The sequence below is a fragment of the Ictidomys tridecemlineatus genome, chromosome X (assembly GCF_052094955.1).
Source record: "Ictidomys tridecemlineatus isolate mIctTri1 chromosome X, mIctTri1.hap1, whole genome shotgun sequence".
NCBI classification, from domain to species: domain Eukaryota; kingdom Metazoa; phylum Chordata; class Mammalia; order Rodentia; family Sciuridae; genus Ictidomys; species Ictidomys tridecemlineatus.
This window is the reverse complement of record NC_135493.1, coordinates 58,401,197-58,422,182: the sequence shown is the minus strand read 5'-3', so window position 1 is coordinate 58,422,182 and position 20,986 is coordinate 58,401,197. Positions and strand designations below refer to the sequence as shown.

The 20,986-nt window shown below is 34.8% G+C and overlaps 1 protein-coding gene across 24 annotated transcripts in view; it reads left to right on the top strand.

Annotated features, from left to right (window-relative positions):
- The window catches only part of Zmat1 (zinc finger matrin-type 1), a 249,553-nt gene that overhangs the window by 219,786 nt on the left and 8,781 nt on the right, over positions 1 to 20,986 (top strand). For 13 of the 24 annotated variants that reach the window (XR_013431771.1, XM_021720472.2, XM_040283271.2 and 10 more), the window contains 4 exons: positions 2,767 to 2,814; positions 4,191 to 4,297; positions 8,346 to 8,520; positions 10,472 to 10,540. Coding sequence is in view for 20 of the 24 variants with exons in the window: in XM_021720472.2 (XP_021576147.2) it covers positions 2,767 to 2,814; positions 4,191 to 4,297; positions 8,346 to 8,520; positions 10,472 to 10,540 (399 nt within the window). In the remaining 4 variants the exon portion in view is untranslated. Of the gene's footprint in view, positions 1 to 2,766; positions 2,815 to 4,190; positions 4,298 to 8,345; positions 8,521 to 10,471; positions 10,541 to 11,630; positions 13,127 to 13,853; positions 13,908 to 20,986 lie in introns of those variants that run through there. The other 11 variants (XM_040283375.2, XM_078034537.1, XM_040283379.2 and 8 more) reach the window with 6 other exon arrangements.

Here is a 20,986-nt window from a genome sequence, read left to right as displayed (position 1 = left end):
CCCCACACACACTTTGCTTTATACTCCTTTGTCTTTCTCTTTTCCTTCATGAACATCCGTAACCTGAACATTTGCTTTTTTTTTTAATTGTTGGTCGTTCAAAACATTACACAGTTCTTAATACATCATATTTCACAGTTTGATTCAAGCAGGTTATGAACTCCCAACTTTACCCCGTATACAGATTGCTGTATCACATCAGTTACCCTTCCATTGATTGACATATTGCCTTTCTAGTGTCTGATGTATTCTGCTGTCAGTCCTATTCTCTACTATCCCCCCTCCCCTCCCCTCCCCTTTTCTCTCTCTACCCCTTCTACTGTAAATCATTTCTTCCATTTGTATTATCTTGTCTTACCCCTCCTTTCCTCTTATATATCATTTTGTATAACCCTGAGGATCGCCTTCCATTTCCATGCGATTTCCCTTCTCACTCCCTTTCCCTCCCACCTCTCATCCCTGTTTAATGTAAATCTTCTTCTCAAGCTCTTCGTCCCTACCCTGTCCTTGTTTACTCCCCTTATATCAAAGGGGTCATTTGGTATTTGTTTTTTAACGATTGACTAGCTTCACTTAGCATAATCTGCTCTAATACCATCCATTTCCCTCCAAATTCTATGATTTTGTCATTTTTTAATGCAGAGTAATACTCCATTGTGTATAAATGCCACATTTTTTTTATCCATTCATCTATTGAAGGGCATCTAGGCTGATTCCACCATCTTGCTATCGTGAATTGTGCTGCTATGAACATCGATGTAGCAGTGTCCCTGTAGCATGCTCTTATTAGGTCTTTAGGGAATAGACCGAGAAGGGGAATAGCTGGGTCAAATGGTGGTTCCATTCCCAGCTTTCCCAGAAATCTCCATATTGCTTTCCAAATTGGCTGCACCAATTTGCAGTCCCACCAGCAATGAACAAGAGTGCCCTTTTCCCCGCATCCTCTCCAGCACTTATTGTTGTTTGACTTCCTAATGGCTGCCAATCTTACTGGAGTGAGATGGTATCTTAGGGTAGTTTTGATTTGCATTTCTCTGACTGCTAGCGATGGTGAGCATTTTTTCATATACTTATTGATTGATTGTATGTCCTTCTCTGAGAAGTGTCTTGAACATTTGCTTTTTGATGCTATCTCCTAAATCCTATAAATTTCTTGTTTCTTTTCATTCTTTTTTCTCCTCTGATTGTATTTTTAAGTAACCTTTCTTTGAATTAATAGATTGTTTCTTTCACCTGATCAAGTCTTCTGTTAATGCTATGGATTCGATTTTTCATTTCATTCATTGTATTTTTTAGATTTTTAAAACAATATCAATCTATTTGTTAAATTTATTATTTTTGTCACATTGTTTTCTTGATTTCATTAAATTGTTTCTCTGTATTAGAGTTTTCTGAGCTTCTTTAAGACAATTACTTTTAATTCTTATCAGGCAGGAGTCAGCTATAGGGAAATTATTGTGTTCTTTTGGTGGTGTATGCTTCCTTTTTTTTTTCTTTTCTCATTGCCTTACATTGATGTTTGTGCACATAAAGAAATAGGGACTTATCCCACTCATTGCATACTATCTTTGTTTGGGAAAGCCTTCAAGAGTCAGACTGTCCAGAGATTTTGAGCAGGCCATCTGATGTAGTCCTCAGGAAAGCTTGCTGCTGGAGGCTTTGAGCAGTCTATCTAATGCCTAGGTCAGCAGGTGGGAAGGCCTGTCACCTGAGTCCTCAGGATTGGCCTGAAGCCTAAATCCAGTGTGGTAGACTAGTTGATTTGGACTTTGGGGATGAGCCCAGGGCCTGGGTCCACAAAGGCAGGCCTAAATCTTGTACCTCTGCTGGCCAGCCTGAAGCCTGAGCTCACAAAGGTTGAAGTGGTGCTGGGGTGGGCCATAACCTGAACCTGCATGGGCTGGCCTAGCTCTTGGTCAAGCTTACTACCTGGAACCATTGAAATAAACCTGGCATCTGAGTCTCTAAGAGTGATCTTTGAATCTCAATCCAAGGTGTCTAGCCTGGCATCGTGGTCTACTTGAGTGGGCATAAGGCCATGGTTCCTCTGGAACCTGGGGCATAAGAACCATCCTGAAACCTGAGACTGGCCTGATTCTGGGGCCACTCTAGAGCCTGAGTCCACAGGGACAAATCTAGAACTTAGGATCATAGGTACTATCCTGATTCTTAGAGCACTGAGGCAAACCTGAAGCATGTGGCTGTGGTGCTTGCCTGAAGGCTGGGTATGCAGGTGCCTCACTTAGAAGTTATATCCAAAATAACTACCCTAGGTCCTGGGTCTTCAGTGGGATAGGCTGGGTCCTGGATACTCAGGTCATCCTGGAAACTGAGTCTCTGAGTGCATGGTTCAGAACTGGGATCTAGTGGAATATTCCTGGATCTTGGTTTGTTAGAGCATGGGGACAGAGGGGCCAGCCTGAAGGGTGAGGCTGCAAAGGCTGGAGGATCCTGCCTGGTGCTGGGTCAGGCTTGAAGGCTCAATCCACAGGTACAAGCCTGGAGCCTGTATCCGTATCTGCCCAGAACCAGAGTTCACCTCAGCACTGAAACAACCTGGAGACTGAATATTTTATAGATTTGGAGACTGGGGTGGCAGAATCTGGACTGGCACCAGAACAGTCCTGCAAGTTCAGCCTTTTAGCACCAGCCTAGAATCTGGGACTATGGAGACCTGCTTAGTTTTGGGTTTCACTGTGGCAGACTCAGTGTTGGGGTTCAAGATAAAGTCTGGTTCTAACTTTCCTCTTCTTCCCTCATACACAGGGTATCTCTCATGCTGTACCACTTGGGATTTGGGGAGGGGTGATGCAGGTAATGTTGGTCTTTCCTGTACTCTTCAATTCATTGTATTTCTGTACTACACTCAGAAGATATTATCTCTCAACTGATTTCCTTAGCTCTTGAAAGTATTTTCACGTGTGAATAGTTGTTCACTTTATGGTTTTAGTCAGGTAGTAGCAGGATCAAGTGCTAGAGGGTCTTATTTTTCCATATTTCTGACAGCCATCTTAATCATTTTAATTAGAAAATACTACATACTTTTTACAAAACTTTAGATAGTTGTACAGAGAGTTAAACATTATTTTATCTCCCCTTGTTCCTTTTCTTGCTTAACTTCCCAAAGTTAACTACTTTTAAATTTAGTTTACATCATTCTATACATTCCTATGAATATATGTGCATATATTTAATTTTTGTTAGTGTTGGGGATTGGACATATTGCATTTGTTCTACAAATTTTAATTTAATACATCAATGGAATCTCTTCATGAAAGTATATATGGTACCAAATTATACATTAAATGCCCAAATAATAAACAAAATTTTGATATTTTGTGATACATGCCCTATAGATAAACTAATAAACTTTGGTATAATACATTGAAGCTCTTAAGGACTTTAGATATAAGTGTGGACACTAAGTATAAATGCAAAATTACTTGGCTTGTGTTACTTATTACATTGAAAAATACTATAGTATAAATTTCTGTATGTTAGTGTATGTACTCACACACAAACACAATCTTTGGGGGTTAATATGAAATTTGTTTGGCCAAATGATTGTCCTAGAGTTTGTACAGTGATAGAAGATATTTGCCTATGGTGGACAAAGGTGATTTGTAGTTCCAGGTGATTTCCTTTTTCTTTTTCTTTTTTTTTCTTTTTTTTTTTTTTTTTGCAGTACTGTGGATCTAACCCAGGGCCTCATACATGCTAGGCAAGCACTTACCATTGCTCCACATCACCAGGCCCCTCCATGTGATTTTTAGATAACATTGGAGTCATATCTTGAAATAAGTGACAGACTTAAAACAACAAATTGCTAAGGATTCTCTACTATAAAACTCAAAATATCAGGCTAAGTTTTAAAACTCAGTCTTTCATTATTGATTGCCCAAATCATTCTATGAAGCTCATGAAGTTACTGATGCCCCATGACTATTCCTTTAAAATGTCATTGATTAGACTTATCATACTAAATGAATGTAACTTTTCATATTAGACATTAGAGACATTCTTAATATATGCATATTAAGTTGAATGTTTTAGAAAAAGCTATTACTGCAGCCTCATAAACAGTCAAACTTCAAGTGGTATATGAAATATATAGTTGAGGAAAGAAATTGGTACCTGTATGTATCCATTAAAGTGATACATTGTCTTACTTCCCTCTATTTTATTCATAGATGCCACTTGGAATGAACAGGGAAAGACTGAACTTTTTACAGATAACTTTTGTCGAGTATGTGGAGTGATGCTACAGTTCGAATCACAAAGGATTTCACATTATGAGGTTGGTTAAGTACAGTGGTAATAGGGTTGAAAGCAAGTTTTTGAATATAGCAAGTAAGTTTCATATAAGTAATCTTATTTTATGATTTCAAGAATCCTGTGAAATGGTGGTATTATTTCCCTGTGATGGAGAATACTGGTTCAGAGAGGGACAGTAATATACTACCTTAAGTTTGGGGAATCCAGATTTAAACATAGACTGTTTCCCTATATCTATTTTACTTTCTTCACATCATTCTCCCTCCTTTATATCCATCAAGCAACTATACTATTCATCCTTGTAGTAAATATTCCACGTGGTGTAGGAAACTGTTAATGCAAATCAAGGGAAACTGTAGAACTCCAGGGATTTCCTTTTACAATACAAGATGACTACACAAACAAAATTAACCAGTTATTGACTTGGTCACATGATTTTAGATACTCAAACATAAATTCTTCAGCTAGAAGAGAAAATGTTTAATATTCTTACTCTTTTAGTTAATACATTAGGAAACAGACCCAGGGTGATTTTTTTCTTTTTAGCATTGGGATTGAAACCTGGGGTGCTTAGTCACTGAGCCACATCCCCACACCTTTTTAAAATTTTATTTAAAGACAGAGTCTCATTAAGTTGCTTAGGGTCTCACTAAGTTGCAGAGGTTGACTTTGAACTTGTGATCCTCCTGCCTCAGCTTCCTGAGTCACAGATGTGTGCCACTGAACTTGGCCAAGGGTTATTCTGCATAGCTATTCATTGACATGATTAAGCCTAAAGTGATTTCTTCTGATTTCATATTCAGTGTTCTTTGCTTTCATTGGATATTGTTCTACATTATACATCATTTGATAAACCATTAAATTTCTTTCATATCTGATATCTAGATTACCAAAAGTAATAGATATTTTTACTTTAAACAGTGTAATGCCCATATGACTTTTTAAAATACTTATTCTATTTTTGTTCATTACTAATCTTACTGGAAACTATATTTTAGTCCTTATGTTGACTAGGATTAAGTTATAATTACTGATAGGAAAATTTTGTTTGTTGTGGATTAAGAGCTTGGTTCAAGTCATAGCTCCACCACTGAATAGTGGTGTAACCCTGGGAAAGATACTTCACCTCTCTGAGCATGTTTATTGAACCTACAAAATGTGGGTAGCAAAAGTTTTGAAGTTGCATTTATTAATATCTCCTTTTATATCTATGCTTATATGTTTAAGAAACTATTCTATACACTTTCTTCTAAAACTTTGAAAAATTCTACTTCATATGTAAAAGTGTTTAATCCATCTGATATTGATTTTTGTGCATGATATCCCAGAACTGTCTGTTGTATAGTCCATCCTTGCCCCCACTGATTTGTGGTGGACACGTCATTGTATACTAATTTCTACCCAATGGTCTGTTTTGAGGATATTCTTCTGTTTTATTATATTGGACTGTTTCCCTATATCTACAGCAATTTCACCTTTAAGTCACAGCTTTATAAATTAAATCACAGTATCTGTAAGAGAAATTTATATTATCTGCAAAAAATGTCACAATAAAGTCAAATATAAGCCACACATTGGGTGATGTTTATAACTCATATAAATAACAAAGGATTAGTGTCTAGAATATACAAAGGATTACCACTAAGTTAGAATAAGAACCCAAAATAAAAATGGGAAAGGGATATTAACTGGCTATAGAAGAGATACTGAATTAGTGATCAAACAGGAAATGCAGTTAAAATGATATTGTGGTACTTTATATGGATTACCATATAAAAGTGATACTTTATATGGACTATCATATAAAAACCATAATACTGGCAAAATATAAAATCTAATGATACTTAACACTTCAGAATATCAGGAGACAGAAACACTACCTTGAGAGATATAAATTGCCTCAGAATGTTACAATACCTCATAAGGTTGAAAATTTACATATTTTAGAAGCCAAGGATTCCATTTGTAGGTATCTGCTCAAACTTAAACATGTATGTTAAGAGATATGTTTATTGCAGAAATGTTTGTAAAAGCAAAATAAATTCAAGCATAACTGCACTTGATAGAGGACTGGATGGGTAGAATGTGGAGTAGAATATTATATAGTATGTAACATGAATGAACTAGAACTGTATGTATCAATATGGATAAATCTTTAATACTGAGTGTTTTTTAAAAAATTTATTTTTTTAGTTGTTGTTGGACATAATATCTTTATTTTAATGTGGTGCTGAGAATTGAACCCAGGGCCTCACACATGCTAGGCGAGCACTCTACTGCTGGGCCTCAACCCCAGCCCCTTTAATACTGAGTTTCAAAAAGCAATTTGAAAAAAAAAAAAAATATATATATATATATATATATTAAGTGATTCAATTTTTGTATTTTTGTAATGTTTTAAAGAGCAGTATGTAAACTTTACATACACATGTAAATGTGGTCAAAGAATAAATGCAGGAAAGGAAATGCTATATATCAGATTTGCCTGTGGGGAGGAAGAGAGGTGGAAAGGATTGTGGGCATGAGGGTATAGGACTGTGTCTATAAAATTTTACCTCATAAAAAGGACTTTTGAAAGAAACAGAGCAAAACCTAGACATCTATTGAAACTAGATAGTATTACAGGCTTCTGGCTTGTTATTTCCTTTCCTATTCTGTATGATGGACTATTTAAAATTCTGTAAAGAGAGTACTTTACCATTAATCTAGGTACATGTATGATTACACAAATGGTGTGACTCTACGTCGTGTACAGCCAGAGAAATGAAAAGTTGTGCTCCATTTATGTACAATGAAATGAAATGCATTCTGTTGTCACGTATAACTAATTAGAACAAAGAAAAAAATTACAAAAACCCGCCAAAACCCCCAATATAGAATTTACTTCTCTGTTAAAAGTGTATATATTGTGTCTTATTTCTTTTATTTTTTATCATATCTATGTTTCAATCATAATTAAAGTTTTGGTTATCTCTATTTAAAAAAAAAGAGAAATGTTGCCTCAAGCAGTATGTTAAGAAATTGTTCATTTACCCTCTCCCTACACTAATTTTAATCTTGATTTTTCTTACGTATTAGGTTATATATTTGTTCAGAGATTGTTTCTAATATTGCTTGAATCCAGAAAGGTTTAATTCCTCACATAAAATATTTTGAGAGGTAGGCAGTGTTAGAATCCTATGACAGCTCAGTACTATTAGGAGTGACCTAGGCATTTCATGTCTTTCTGATCTGATGAACTGGCTTTTGTCCTCACAGTTACCTGTGGTCCAAGGTGAATTCTGTCCTTTTCAACATAATTCTAGAAGCATGGGGGAAGTAGGATAGAAGAAGGGCTTATCTTTTTAAGGAAAGTTTTAAGGAAACATCCCAAAAGTTTCACCAAACACTTCAGATTATTACTGGCCAGAATCTAGTTACATGACTAGATCTTATAGAAAGGGAGGCTGAAAAATATATTCTTTTGTTGGGACCATTGACGAGGGTTTGTAACTAAGGAAGAAGACCTTTGATATTGGGTAGCAACTAGAAGTCTGTCAAAAATGAGAACCTAAAAATGATTGACTTCTAAATTTTAGCATTATTTTTATGTTAAGTGAGATTTAGAGATTTGAAAGCCTGTGAAGTTTTTTACATAAGCAATACAGTTTAAATGTAATAAAACTCATGAGTACTGTCTTTAAATTCAGAGAGAGATAAAATTTTGATGACTTTGTTATTGGATAAACAAAGTCATATCTTTTTTCAGAGTGAAAAACATGCTCAAAATGTTAGATTTTATTTTCAAATGCATGGGGAACAAAATGAAGTGCCTGGTAAGAGAATGAAGATGCATGTTGGGAACCTTATGGTGAGTGGTCTATGTTAATGTCATAATTCTAACCTTTGGGTCTGGGATTGTGGCTCAGTGATGGAGTGCTTGCCTAGAATGTATGAGGCACTGGTTTCAATTCTCAGAACCACATTAAAAAAATAAAGATATTTGGTCCATTTACAGCTAAAAATATTTAAAAAAATAATTCTGAACTTTGAGCTATTGAATCATTCTAACATGCTTGTGCTTATTTCAGGTGCATAGGAGTGGAGTAGTGGACAGAAACAAATTTTGTGATCTCTGCAACATGATTTTTAGCTCTCCAATTGTTGCTCAATCTCATTATGTGGGGAAGGTCCATGCTAAAAAACTGAAGCAACTAACAGAGGAACATTATCATGTATCTCCATCAGGATTTCAACCAGAGATGGGTAAGGTTCTACTCACCTCTTTTTGCTTTTTAGAGAGAGAGAGAGAGAGAGAGAGAGAGAGAGAGAGAGAGAGAGAGAGAGAGAGAATTTTTAAGATTTTTTTTTTTTTTTTTTTTTTTTTTTTTTTAGTTTTTGGCGGAAACAACATCTTTGTATGTGGTGCTGAGGATCAAACCTGGGCCGCACGCATGCCAGGCGAGCGTGCTACCACTTGAGCCACATCCCCAGCCCCTACTCACCTCTTTTTCTTTAATAAAAGATCTAGACATCTTTTCCCTCAAACCTGCCATCCATTTTTTATCAGGCAGACTTTCACTTCAGTTTAAACAACTTAATTATTTTTCTTCTACTCAGTTAATCTCTTTCTGTGTCCTTGTCAATGGAGATTATAATTGCTAGCTGAATTTAAAAGGTGTTATGACATCTCACTTTCAGTTTGCTAAATCCAAATAAAGCAAGTGACTTGCTATACTGCTGTAAATATTAACAAGTAGCTAGAGCTCTATCAGTTTATAATCAAGTAATAAGCTCTTTAACACTTTCTTATTTCTGCCCCTTGGCATCTTCTTTATTGCTGTAGTACTTGCCAAAATGATGTCTTAAATGTGTGTTCAGAACAATGTTTTCACCATAATATAATCACAGATGCAGCCTTTCCTGGCTATAACTGCAGGCAAAAAGAAAGTTATTGACTTTCCTTTTACCCTGGCTTTCCATTTATTTCTTCCTATGAATATAAAGAAAAAGTACCACTAGCATTATCAATCAGTAGTTGCTGAGTAATTTTGTTATGTTAAATTCAAAAGATACAGAAAATTATAAAATATTATTTTTTCCCTTCTTCTTGTAATGTTGGGCTACCAGTGCAGAGAGATATGACCCAAAATTATCTAAAAAGGCAGAGCACACTCTGGGGAACCCAACTTCTATTTTGAAAAACTTGTGTGCAAAACAAAAAAGATGATGATTAATCCTCTGAAATAAATTTTTTTTTTTACATTCTAAGTAGCTTCAACCTTGTAGTTCTAAGGTATACCTGGCATGTAAAATTCATCTACATTAATTCCTAAGTCATTTTATAGGCATCACCCAGCAAAGTCAATGCTACAAGAAGCAGTATTAAAACTTACTATTTTCTTAACAAATGAAACCAGAATTTGTTTTTAAAGTTATTCTAGTCTCTTTAATTGTATTTTTTCTGACTGCCAATCTAATGAAGGACAGAATTAGTGTGCCTTAAAAGAGAAAGTATTTTATAACAACCATATCTTCCGTACACCAATATCCATTGTCTTGGCCTTGAGGAGAGAAAGTGAAGTAGCAATGAAATAACTGGAATTGTAGAAACAGGTATAGTTTCATGGTCTTAACTGCATCAATTTCATTCTGATGCAAACATTATAAATCTAGGCAGGGGCTGGGACTGTGGCTCAGTGGTAGCGCACTTGCCTGGTATATGTGAGACACTGGGTTCGATTCTCAGCACCATGTATAAATAAATAAAATAAAGATCATCAACAACTGAGAAAAAATTTTTTTAAAAAAGGAAAAGAAGAAGTTAAAATTTAGCCTAGGCAGAATAGGTGCATTTGCTATGTTACTTAAGAAAGACATCAACTTAGAGGTTGGTACCATTTGTTTTACACTAAGACAATTGTCATACTTTTATTGGTTCCTCAAATGAACCAATAAAATTTAGGCAATGCCTGATGTGGAAAATTCCTTCCCTCTCATGTCTTTATTGGCAAAACCTGGTGATAAATGAGTGTTCAAATTTCCATTCTCAAAGAAGGAAATTCTTTTTGACTTCAGTTCTTCTATCCAGCATCCCTGTGCTGAAAAAGTCCAAAGATGCTGGGTTTTTAAAGAATTCTAAATGTCTGTAATACTTTATGAATGCAGCTCAAATATATGAACACATACTGATCTCTTTTCATTATAACTGTTTCAGCAGGTGTGCCTGTTCGTACTTACACAGAGTCAACCTTCCTGAAGCCTTTTGCTGCCAAGCCTCCTCCAGGTGGGACTAAAGACAAGACTATGCCTTCCTCTTCCAGCAGTGCTTTGGATTTGAATAATCTGTCCTGCTTCCTTTAATAGTCCAATAATGGCCCAACAACATTATGTTGGGAAAAAAAACACAAAAGAAATGAAGCTAGGAAGACATTTGTAGACAAGATAAGAGAGAAACCTCTTCCAGTAAAATCAAATGCAAATGATAGACAGCAACATTATCCCAAAACTCTTTCATGGGAAGTTCATGTTTCATAAAACATACTAGTTTATTTATATAACATTTTATTCTTATTGAGTGAGGGACTGAGGGTATTCATGGAATCATGGAATTTTAGATAAGTAAGGACTTTGAAGTCCATCTACTTTGATCTGTTTGTATTCTAGAAAATGAAACACAGAATGGTTTAGGTGACCCTTATTAATTCAGAAGTAAATATAGGTATTCACATGGTTGTATGCTATCTTAGGTTCATAAAAAGTACCTTAAATTTGTATTGTGATGGTACTGTTCATTCACTAAATATGGCTTAAGTGTCTCTTGTGCACTAGGCTGGCTATTCTTGGGAATACAAATGAGAATATATCATTTTCCCTGAAGGACCAAGTATGTAAACTAGTTGGGTTAATAACACTTTATTGCATGAGGATATATATATATATATATATATATATATATATATATGTTATTTGTATATATATGTCATTTGTCTACATATTTTTGGTAACTAGAAGTGTGAAGCATTATGGTTTATAAGATCTTTATAGACTTCTGTGATTTCAGTTAACAGAAGTGGGAAGGAGAGATGATGAATGAAGAAACTAAGAAAGTCTGGCAAGAGTTCAGGCACAATATAGACTGATCCTGACTGGAGTGACCCACTTGCTCTTCTAACCATTTGTTTTTTCATTTTCCCCCACAGGCACCTTCTCATTACTAGTATATTTTATTCCCCTTTCATACTTTCTCTTCCATCCATTTCTTTTTCTCAACTTGCTGTTATTTTTCAATTCCTTCTTTACTAAACTTTGCTATTTCATGTGGAAATGCTCATTACTCCTATCTTCTTGAAGCTCTATTCTTTGTCATATGTAATTCCTTATGCTCTGGTTCTTCTAATGTGTTTCTATTTCTTACCTGTTCTCTATATGGGCTCTTTCTTTGTGGTTGTTCATTACCTAGATGTATTCCCATAATTCCATTCTTGACCTTACTCTAGAAAACACGATTCAAATCTATTCCTCTGGTTTCATCTCTCATCTGTAGGCTTATGATCTTACTGTCAAACTTTAGACATACATATTCAAATGGCAGCTGCTGTTTTACCTGGATACCTCAAAGCCATTTAAAATGTATTCATCCAAAGTAGAAACCTGTGAACTCCCCAATGCTACTTTTTTCACTTTCTATATCTAATCAGGCACCAAGCTGTCACTATTTTATGTCTTTATCTCCAGCCATATTCTTCCCCTAAATTCTTAGATCCCTAACATCTTTCCTAAAGTAGTACTACTCAGATTGTGGGTTGTTGATCAACAGCATTGGTATCACCTGGAAGCTTATTAGAAAACATAATCTTAGGCCCCACTGCAGACCTACTTAGTCAGAATCTGCATTTTAACAAGATCCCTAGGTGATTTGCACCCAGTAAATTTTGAAAAGCATTATCCTTCCATAACCTCCTGACTACTCTCCCTCTCTCCAGTTTTTTTCTGCCCAAACATACCCTCAATTAAACCACTGAAGTGTTTTAGTTAAGATGCAAATATTTTCTTGTTGTTCCCCTTCTTAAAAAATCCTCCATTGTCTCACCATCTCCTAAGAATAAATACTAAGCTTCATAGCTATGCACCTTCTTATTCTTGCCTATCTTCTCCAGGCTCACTCTTTTCTGCTCCCTGCCATAATCTATGCAGGTCATTTCCTGTGAACCATTTGTGGTTTCCAGAAACCATTGTCTTGTTTCTTGTCTCTATACTTTTGTTCATGCTGTCATATTGCCTGAAATAATTCCCATAACCCTCCTCTGGCTAACTCCTATTCATTGTTTAAAATGCAGCTGCTACCTGGAAGCCATTTTACTTCCTTCAAGGCTAATTTTCTATGCTTTCTTAACTTGCATTTCCAAGTATCTCTCCATGTGTTTTTATCTCCCATTACAATGTGAGATCCTTGAAGGAAGGGGTGTTATTTAACTCTTATAATTCCAGTACTAGAAATAAAAACTGGCATAAAAATTAGTCCTACCTCAGTAGAGATTGGTATAATATATAAATCAGTGAACTGTTAATTAATATTTATCAAGTGCTTACTCCATGTTTGTACTATTTTAACCTACTTAAAGTGATTTAACATATCCCCCAAAGTTCCATACAGATGTGATTTTATCTATGATCTTATTTTATTTCTTTTTTATTATTTTTGTACCAAGGATTGAACCCATAGGTGCTTAAACGCTTAGCCACATCCCCAGTCCTTTTTATTTTTATTATAAGACAGGGTCTCACTAAGTTTCTTAGGGCCTCACTAAGTTGCTGAGACTGGCAGGATGTGATCCTCCTGCCTCATCATCCTGAGCTGCTGGGATTACAGGTGTGCACCATAACTCCTGGGTATTTATGCCTTTAAATGTTGATTTAAGCAAGTGTAGAAATAGAAGTGATAGGGCTTCTGAAGGTAAAAGATGTTTAGAGAAATGACAGAGTCCTGTTGTTAAGATATTTTTCCTATCTCTGAGCTGAAAGTATCTGAGATAAGTGGCTTATAGTTTAGTGGCATAGAGTAAATTTTAATTGAGTCAACTATGAGTAGTGTTTGCACTTTTGTCACTATTAAAGGGGAAATCATTTTAGTACTCTGAAGTTTCAAGGTTATTATAATGAGAGATAAAGAATTTTGGTGAAATTTTCATATGATGAGGAGGGAGGGGAATGATCATCAATTTAATTCAGTCATTGAAGTCATTTTACACTAGTTTCTAAAGCTAGAACTCAAAGAATAGATTTGTCCTTTCTTGCCTATTGCCTGAAGAGCAGTAAACATTTGAGAATTTAAAAATTGCTAGAGAAATTAAATTAACTAATGAGGATTTCAAAGAACTGTGGCAGTAGAAGCCCATATTACAAATAAACAGACAGTAAGAAAAAAACAATTTGACATATGCCACCTTAACTCTTTCACTCTTTACCAATTTCTCCTTTATGTTTCAACCTTCCTCTCCATCTGCTGTTGCTTATATGTGTTTCTTCCATATGAATCTCTTTTCTCGTTTTTTTTTTCCTTCATCATTCTCACTGCTTTCTTTATGTCCTTTATCCAGCCCAGGCCTTATTAGCCCAGGAATGGCTACCATAACGATATGGAACTAAAGTATGTATGTATTTTTATTTATTGTATTTGTTTTGTTTATCTTACTAATTTCTAGCTCTATTATTGCACTTAATGTCTTGCCTTCACATGCAACTCAACGTATCTAAAAGTGAATCAATAATATTCTCTAAAACTAACTTGAATTTCCCAAGATTTCTGTCTTTGCCAGTAGGACCATTATTTATTAGCCATCTATACTTGAATCTTTGAGGGCATCTTTGATACTTACATGCTGTCCATCCTCAAGTATTATAAAATATTAGAACTGGTTCTCCTTTCTGTAGTCCTTTATTGTATTTCCTCTACCATCATATTGCACCTTGATGCTGTAAGAACCTTTTGGAATGGCTTATTTGTACCTCTTACATTCTCGTAATGAAATATTATGTTTTCCACCTTTTCTATTTCAGCATACAGGCTACTGAGTAATGCTGAGAAAATTATATAAGTTTAGAGATTGAGTACCTCTTCAGAGTCTTGGTATCTAACCACTTTGGGTCTTTAGTCCTACTTAACCTTTTTCTTTTCCTTCACTTTTCTCCTTAGCAATCATTTTTAATTATTTTTTATTTATATATAACAGCGTAATGCTGCTATATATAAATAAAAAAATAATATAACCCCATTCTTTACATTCTTATTATATATAGAGAGCTCAATTTTTCATATCTCTGGTTGTATACACAGTATACTCAAGCCAATTCATGTCTTCATACATATACTTTGGATAATAATGATCCTCACATTTCACCATCATTAATAATCCCATGCTCCCTCCCTTCCCCTCCAACTTCTCTGCCCTGTTGAGTTCCTCTATTCCTCACATGCTCCCACTCCCTATCCCACTATGAATCAGCCCCCTTATATCAAAGAAAACATTTCGGCATTTGTTTTTTTTTTTTTTCGGAGGGGGTTGGCTAACTTCATTTAGCATTATCTTCTGTAATTCTGTCCATTCATCTGCAAATGCCATGACCCTTAACAATCATTTTAAAACTGTATCACTCTCCAAGACTCTCTTCCCTTGCTCTACACTCCCCCTCATCACACTTCTTAGACAAGCTTCTTTCTTAATTTTATCAACAAGGAATTTTCCATCAGATGTGGATTACTAAGTATCTTGCCCTTCCCAGATCCTCTTCCTCCTCTAACCCTAAGCACCCCCCTGCAGATACTTCTCTTATAACCCTGAGTTCCCTTTTAACTACAGCACTCTCCTTGTCTCCTCGGTAGCCAAGTTTCTGTTTTTTAAAAACTTATTCTACCCTTACTGTCTTAATTTGTTATTCACTCACTCCTCAATTCATTGCCATTGTTGGTCCATATTCACCCAGCCTTCATGCTACCACTCTATCATATCACTCCAGTGAAACTACTCCTCACTGGGTCATAGTGACCTCCAAATTTCTAAATGCAGTGGACATCTTTACTTAGCTTCCTAAAACATTGTTTTCTCTGTTCATCATTATAACCTCATCCTTTACATTTTGTACTTTGCATAGGCTCCTCCTTCTCTACTATCTTGGTTTAAAGAGTGACATTCTCCAGGGTTTTTATCATTATTTTGCTGTTCCTATGCACACCTATACATTATCTTAAGGAGATTTCACCCATTCTGATTATTTTAACTATCCCCATGTCCTGATATCTCCAAAATCTCTCTGGACTTTCTTCTGTCTCTTTCTTCTGACTCTTATCTATAACTGCCTATTGGATAACTTTACATGAATGTTTCAAGAATATTTCACATACCCTTAAGTATTCAAACTTATACTCATTATTACTTATGCTTCTACTCTGTAAAACAACACTTCCTTCTGAAGTTCCAGTTTCAGTTAGTGGGATCATCACCCACTCAATTACCAAAGTAGGATTCTGGGAATTATTTTACACTCCTCTAGATTCCTCTCTCTCCTTACCCCTCACTTCACCTAGTCACTAAGTTTTACCAATTTTGATACTAAATATTTCACCAACTTGCCTGTTTCTCTCTACTTCTACTTAGAACCTTTTAGTCCATGTCTTCATTTTCTCTTACCCTGTTAATTGTATTCACTTCATGTATGTGGTCTCCTTACATATAGGCTTGCTCTTCTTTTTATTTATTTTTTAGTTATAGGTGGACACAATGTCTTTATTTTATATTTATATGGTGCTGAGGATCAAACCCAGTGCCTTGCACATGCTAGGCGAGCACTCTACCTCTGAGCCATAATCCCAGCCCGGAGGCTTGCTCCTCTTAAAATTATATTCTATATTATAGCCAAAAGAGACATTCTTCAAAAACACATAGTTGAACAACCATGTCATTTACTACTTAAAACACTTCAAGTTTTCTTAACATACAGAAAAAAAGTTTTAGATCTGTCTTTTATCTGACCCCGTATGCCTCGCTCAACTTGTCCCCTGGTATTTTACTCTACAACAATTCCAATTTAAAAAAAAATTCCTAAAAACCTATCAGTGTTTTTTTCTATTTCCTGTATCTATAAGGCTCTTAGCAACTCTTTCCATCAAGTTAACTATTTTTCATCCTTCCAAGTTTAGGTAAGTCATTGTCTTTCCTGGTAACCCATTTTTTGCAAGTTTTCCCACAAATTTTATTATTATTTTTTGGATTGTCAATAAGAGTAAGGAGTTTAATTCAATTATTAGAAGAAAAAAGATTTTTAGAATGGATAACAAAGTAAAACAATTCTACAAGGTATCAATTCTCAAAATTGTTGCCTCAGGACCTACCCTCTTATAACTCAGAAATTATAAAGAACTACAAAGAGTGTCTACTTGTGTAGATCACTTCCATTGGTATTCACTGTTTGGGAAATTAAAACTGAAATTTTTATTTTTTTAATAATTATTATTTTCTCTAAAATAACAAAATAAGCCCATGGCATATTAACATAAATAACATTTTAAGGAAAAAAAACTACATTTTCCAAAACAAAAATTTAGTGAATAGAGTACTACTGTGCTATATATTTTGCAAATCTCACACCTGGCTTGAGAGAATAGCTAGATTCTCATATATGCTATAAATATAGTCTATTAATTCCAGAAAGCAAAAATAAAACAGACAAAACTGACCACTATGCAATAAAACTAGAAATTAATACAATTGAAAATTTAAAAGATCCTTTCATCTGAAAATTTTTATTGGTTCTTTTTAGTTATACATGATAGTAAAATCCATTTGATTTAATTATATAAGCATGGAATATATCTTATTCTAATTAGGATGTCATTCTTGTGTATATACATTATGGTGTGATTTACTGTGGTGTCTTCATATCTTCAGATAGGAAAATTATGTCAGATTCATTCCACTGCCTTTTCTTTTCCTTCTCTTCTCTTCATTCCCCTTTGTCTAATCTACTGAATTTCTCTTCTCCCTCTACCTTATTGTGGGTTAGCTTCCACATATCAGAGAAAACATTCAACTTTTGGCATTATGGGACTGACTTATTTCATTCAGAATGATAGTCTCCAGATCCATCCATTTAATAGCAAATGTAATAAAAACATTCTTCTCGATGGCTGAGTAATAAATATTTCGTTGTGTATATATACCACACTTTCTTTATCTATTCATCTGTTTAAGGGTACCTAGGTTGGCTCCATAGCTTATCTATTTGAATTAAGCTATAAACATTGATGTGGCTGCATCATTGTAATATGCTGATTTTAAATCCTTTGGATATGTACTGAGGAGTGGGATAGGTTGGTCAAATGGTGGTTCCATTCCTTTTTTTTTTTTTTTGAGGAATCTCTATACTGCTTTTCAGAATGGTTGCACAAAATTGTAGTCCTACTAGCAATGTATGAATGTACCCTTTTCCCCACCTCCTCACCAACATTTATTTTTAATTGTTTTTCTTGACAATTGCCATCATGACTGGAGTGAGATGAAATCTCTGTAGTTTTAATTTGCATTTCTCTAATTGCTAGAGATGTTGAACATTTTTCATACATTTGTTGACCATGCATATTTCTCTTTTGAGAAGTATCTTTAGACCCTTATACTGTGCTAAGTGCCTATGCCTCACTGTGCTCCCATACCTCTCAAACATACTTTTCTTACTTTTACCATCTGAGATCGAAATCCTTTGTTCATTTATCTGTTTCTCACATTGGTCTTGTAGGAAACCTGGCTGTTTAATTCATTTCGTACTTCTAACATGTAGCATGATGCTTGGTGCAACATAGATACTCACATTTTGTTGAACAGATTGTTCAAATTCCACACATCATGCTCATTTCTGTCTCTTCCATATTTGATGTTGTTTCATCCCCTGGTAAGCTTTCCTTACAATTCAAATCCTTCCTGTACTCTGTGATACATCACAACTTCCATTACTGCTATAGCTCTTGCTATTATACTTTTTCTCTTATAGTCTACTGTTCATTGACAATTGCATCAATTATAGCCCCACAACTGACTCACTCTCCTTGAGACAAGGGGTTATATTTTATTCTGCAATATACTTCTTAGTGCTTTATATGGTAATGAGTTTTTCTCAATTTATATTTGGTAATTGCTTATTTTAGGCAATATCATGTAGAGGGATAAATATAGGTTTAGACATGTGTTTGAAGCCACTTGTGAATTTGCACCTCAAATTTGTTGGGTAAAAAGTAAAAATAATTTAACATCATAGGATTGAACAAAGGTGAAGTGAAATAAGGTGTAAGTATGCGTGTGCATGTGTGTATGAGTGTGTGTGTAGAGAGAGATAGAATAGATTCCTCTGTGTATATATAGATATGTGTATGTATGTGTGTGTACGTATATCTCATCACAGAATAGGTTTAAATATTAATTTTTTAAAAAAGTTTTGTTTTCTATCATAATTCTAAGACAAGTAATTTGGATGTTTTTTGTTTTTCTTCATGAGTTCCAAATTAAGCTGCTTTTTATTTTTTTACTTTCATGTAACTTTCAATTGTTGCCCCGGATTTAATACATTAGACCTGAGGTTCTCATCCTTGACTTCACATTAGAATTATTTGAGGGGCTTTTAGATATCCCAATGCTCATATCATTCCACTGGTCAATTAAATTACCATCCCTGGATCCTACACATTGTGTTTTGTTTTGTTTTTTAAAATTCATTGAGTGGTTCCAACATGAAGCCAAATTGGAAACTACAATGTTAGATTATAAATACATACCCTACCCAATTCATGTTTTAAAAATAAAGACCTTTATTCAAGGAGTTCTGAGATAGGGCTGTGATTAGGAGAAGATTGGACATCCAAGTGCTGGGTTGTCGAAGATTCTGAAAATTACAAGATGCAAAGAAGCCTCAGTTTCTGGATAAACTCAGAAACAAAGGATCCTAGCAGGGGCAAGTACAGCAAATCTGAATGGGGCGAAGGAGCAGTTTCTAAGATAATGGAGAGTGTAAGAAATAATGAAGTTTTATTATAGGATTAGACCAGGAGTTCTGATATTTAGATCAATGAATAGGTTTCCTGACTTCAAAGAAAGTGTTTACACATTTTTTTAACATTTATTTTTTAGTTGTAGATGGGCACAATGCCTTTATTTTATTTATTTATTTTTATGTGGTGCTGAGGATCCAGTTCAGGGCCTTGCACATGCTAGGCGAGTGCTCTACTGCTGAGCCACAATCCCAGCCCTGTTTACACAGTTTTTATACATTATTTTATGAGATGTCTACAGATGAGAACAAGAAAAGAACATCATTCTGTGGAAAAGCCAAGGGCTAAAGTAATAGTAATCACACCACAGTACTAGAACTGCCTCTGGATATATGATTGGCAGCTCTTTTGAAGTCCTATGTTGTCTCTATTAGACTCTGTTGTAATTGTGGAGAAACAAAGGAGGAATTAAAGATAAAACTACATACAGTGTATTTTATAATTATAAGCACTAAATAAGTGCACAAATGCTCTGATATATAATCTGAGTTTTTAATCACAATAAAGATCATTGGCTCAGTCTAGGGAAGGTGCTCAACAATAGTTAAAGTATAAACATCTGAAAAGCTTTCACAAAGTAAGGAAGCCATGTTCCACCCCTAAAGAGTCTGATTTAATTGATCTTACATGGAGCTGTAACATGACTATTTCCCCCAAACAATTTTAATATAGCCAGCATTGAGGACCACTTATATAGAGGAAGCCAGGATTCCTTGCATACCTTGGGTGCCTTAAAAAATGCATAGTATTGGCTATATAAATCTAAACCTTAAAATAAGGATAGTAGTAATTTCCTATAAAAGGTTTTTGTAAAGATTCATTTTAGTCCCATGTTTTTCAGGAAGTCCAGAATCTTCAGTTGATCATTATCAAATCAGGGAGCCACTAATCACAAACTTGAAAGGGGCTGAAATTAACCAAGGATCAGGAAAATATTCCCTTGGTATATTTCTCATGAAATATCAGATAATAATAACTAATGATATTCATTAAAAAACAAATTCCCTGTCCCTGCCCCTAAAAGAGTGAATCATGTTCTGCAGGATGATACCCCAGGTGATTCTTATCAGAGAAGATTAGTAAACATTATAGTTTAAGTTGATATATTGTCATTCTGCTATTGATTTATGGTAGGAGGATATATATATATACCATAAGGATATGGATATATATAGATATATATATAGATATATATCCCCAGGATATATATATGTATGTGTGTGTATATATATATATATACACACACACACATATATTTATATGACCCCAATGCCCAGTTTTTATGTTTGTCATCTAGATTGTACTTTTCTTGGTATCAAAAAATATGGGAAAAATTATAAACAGAGAGTGATATGGTGAGCATGAAATCAGAATACAGGGATAGGAGGACAAATTTGGGGAATCATTCATTCAAATTTTTACGTGACCTGCTGAGCTCTTCTGGTATCACACTAAGAGTATATCTTAATAGTGAACAGAGTCTCATGTCTTCAAAGTCAGCATCTTTCTTTCCATTTGACCGTAGTCTTTTATTTCTGTGAATAATCTTCACTCAGACAAAACAGATATACTTCATAATGATTAATTTAGCTTCCTTTCCATGATTAGCTTATTGTTTGATATAAAAGAGGGTGACCTTAG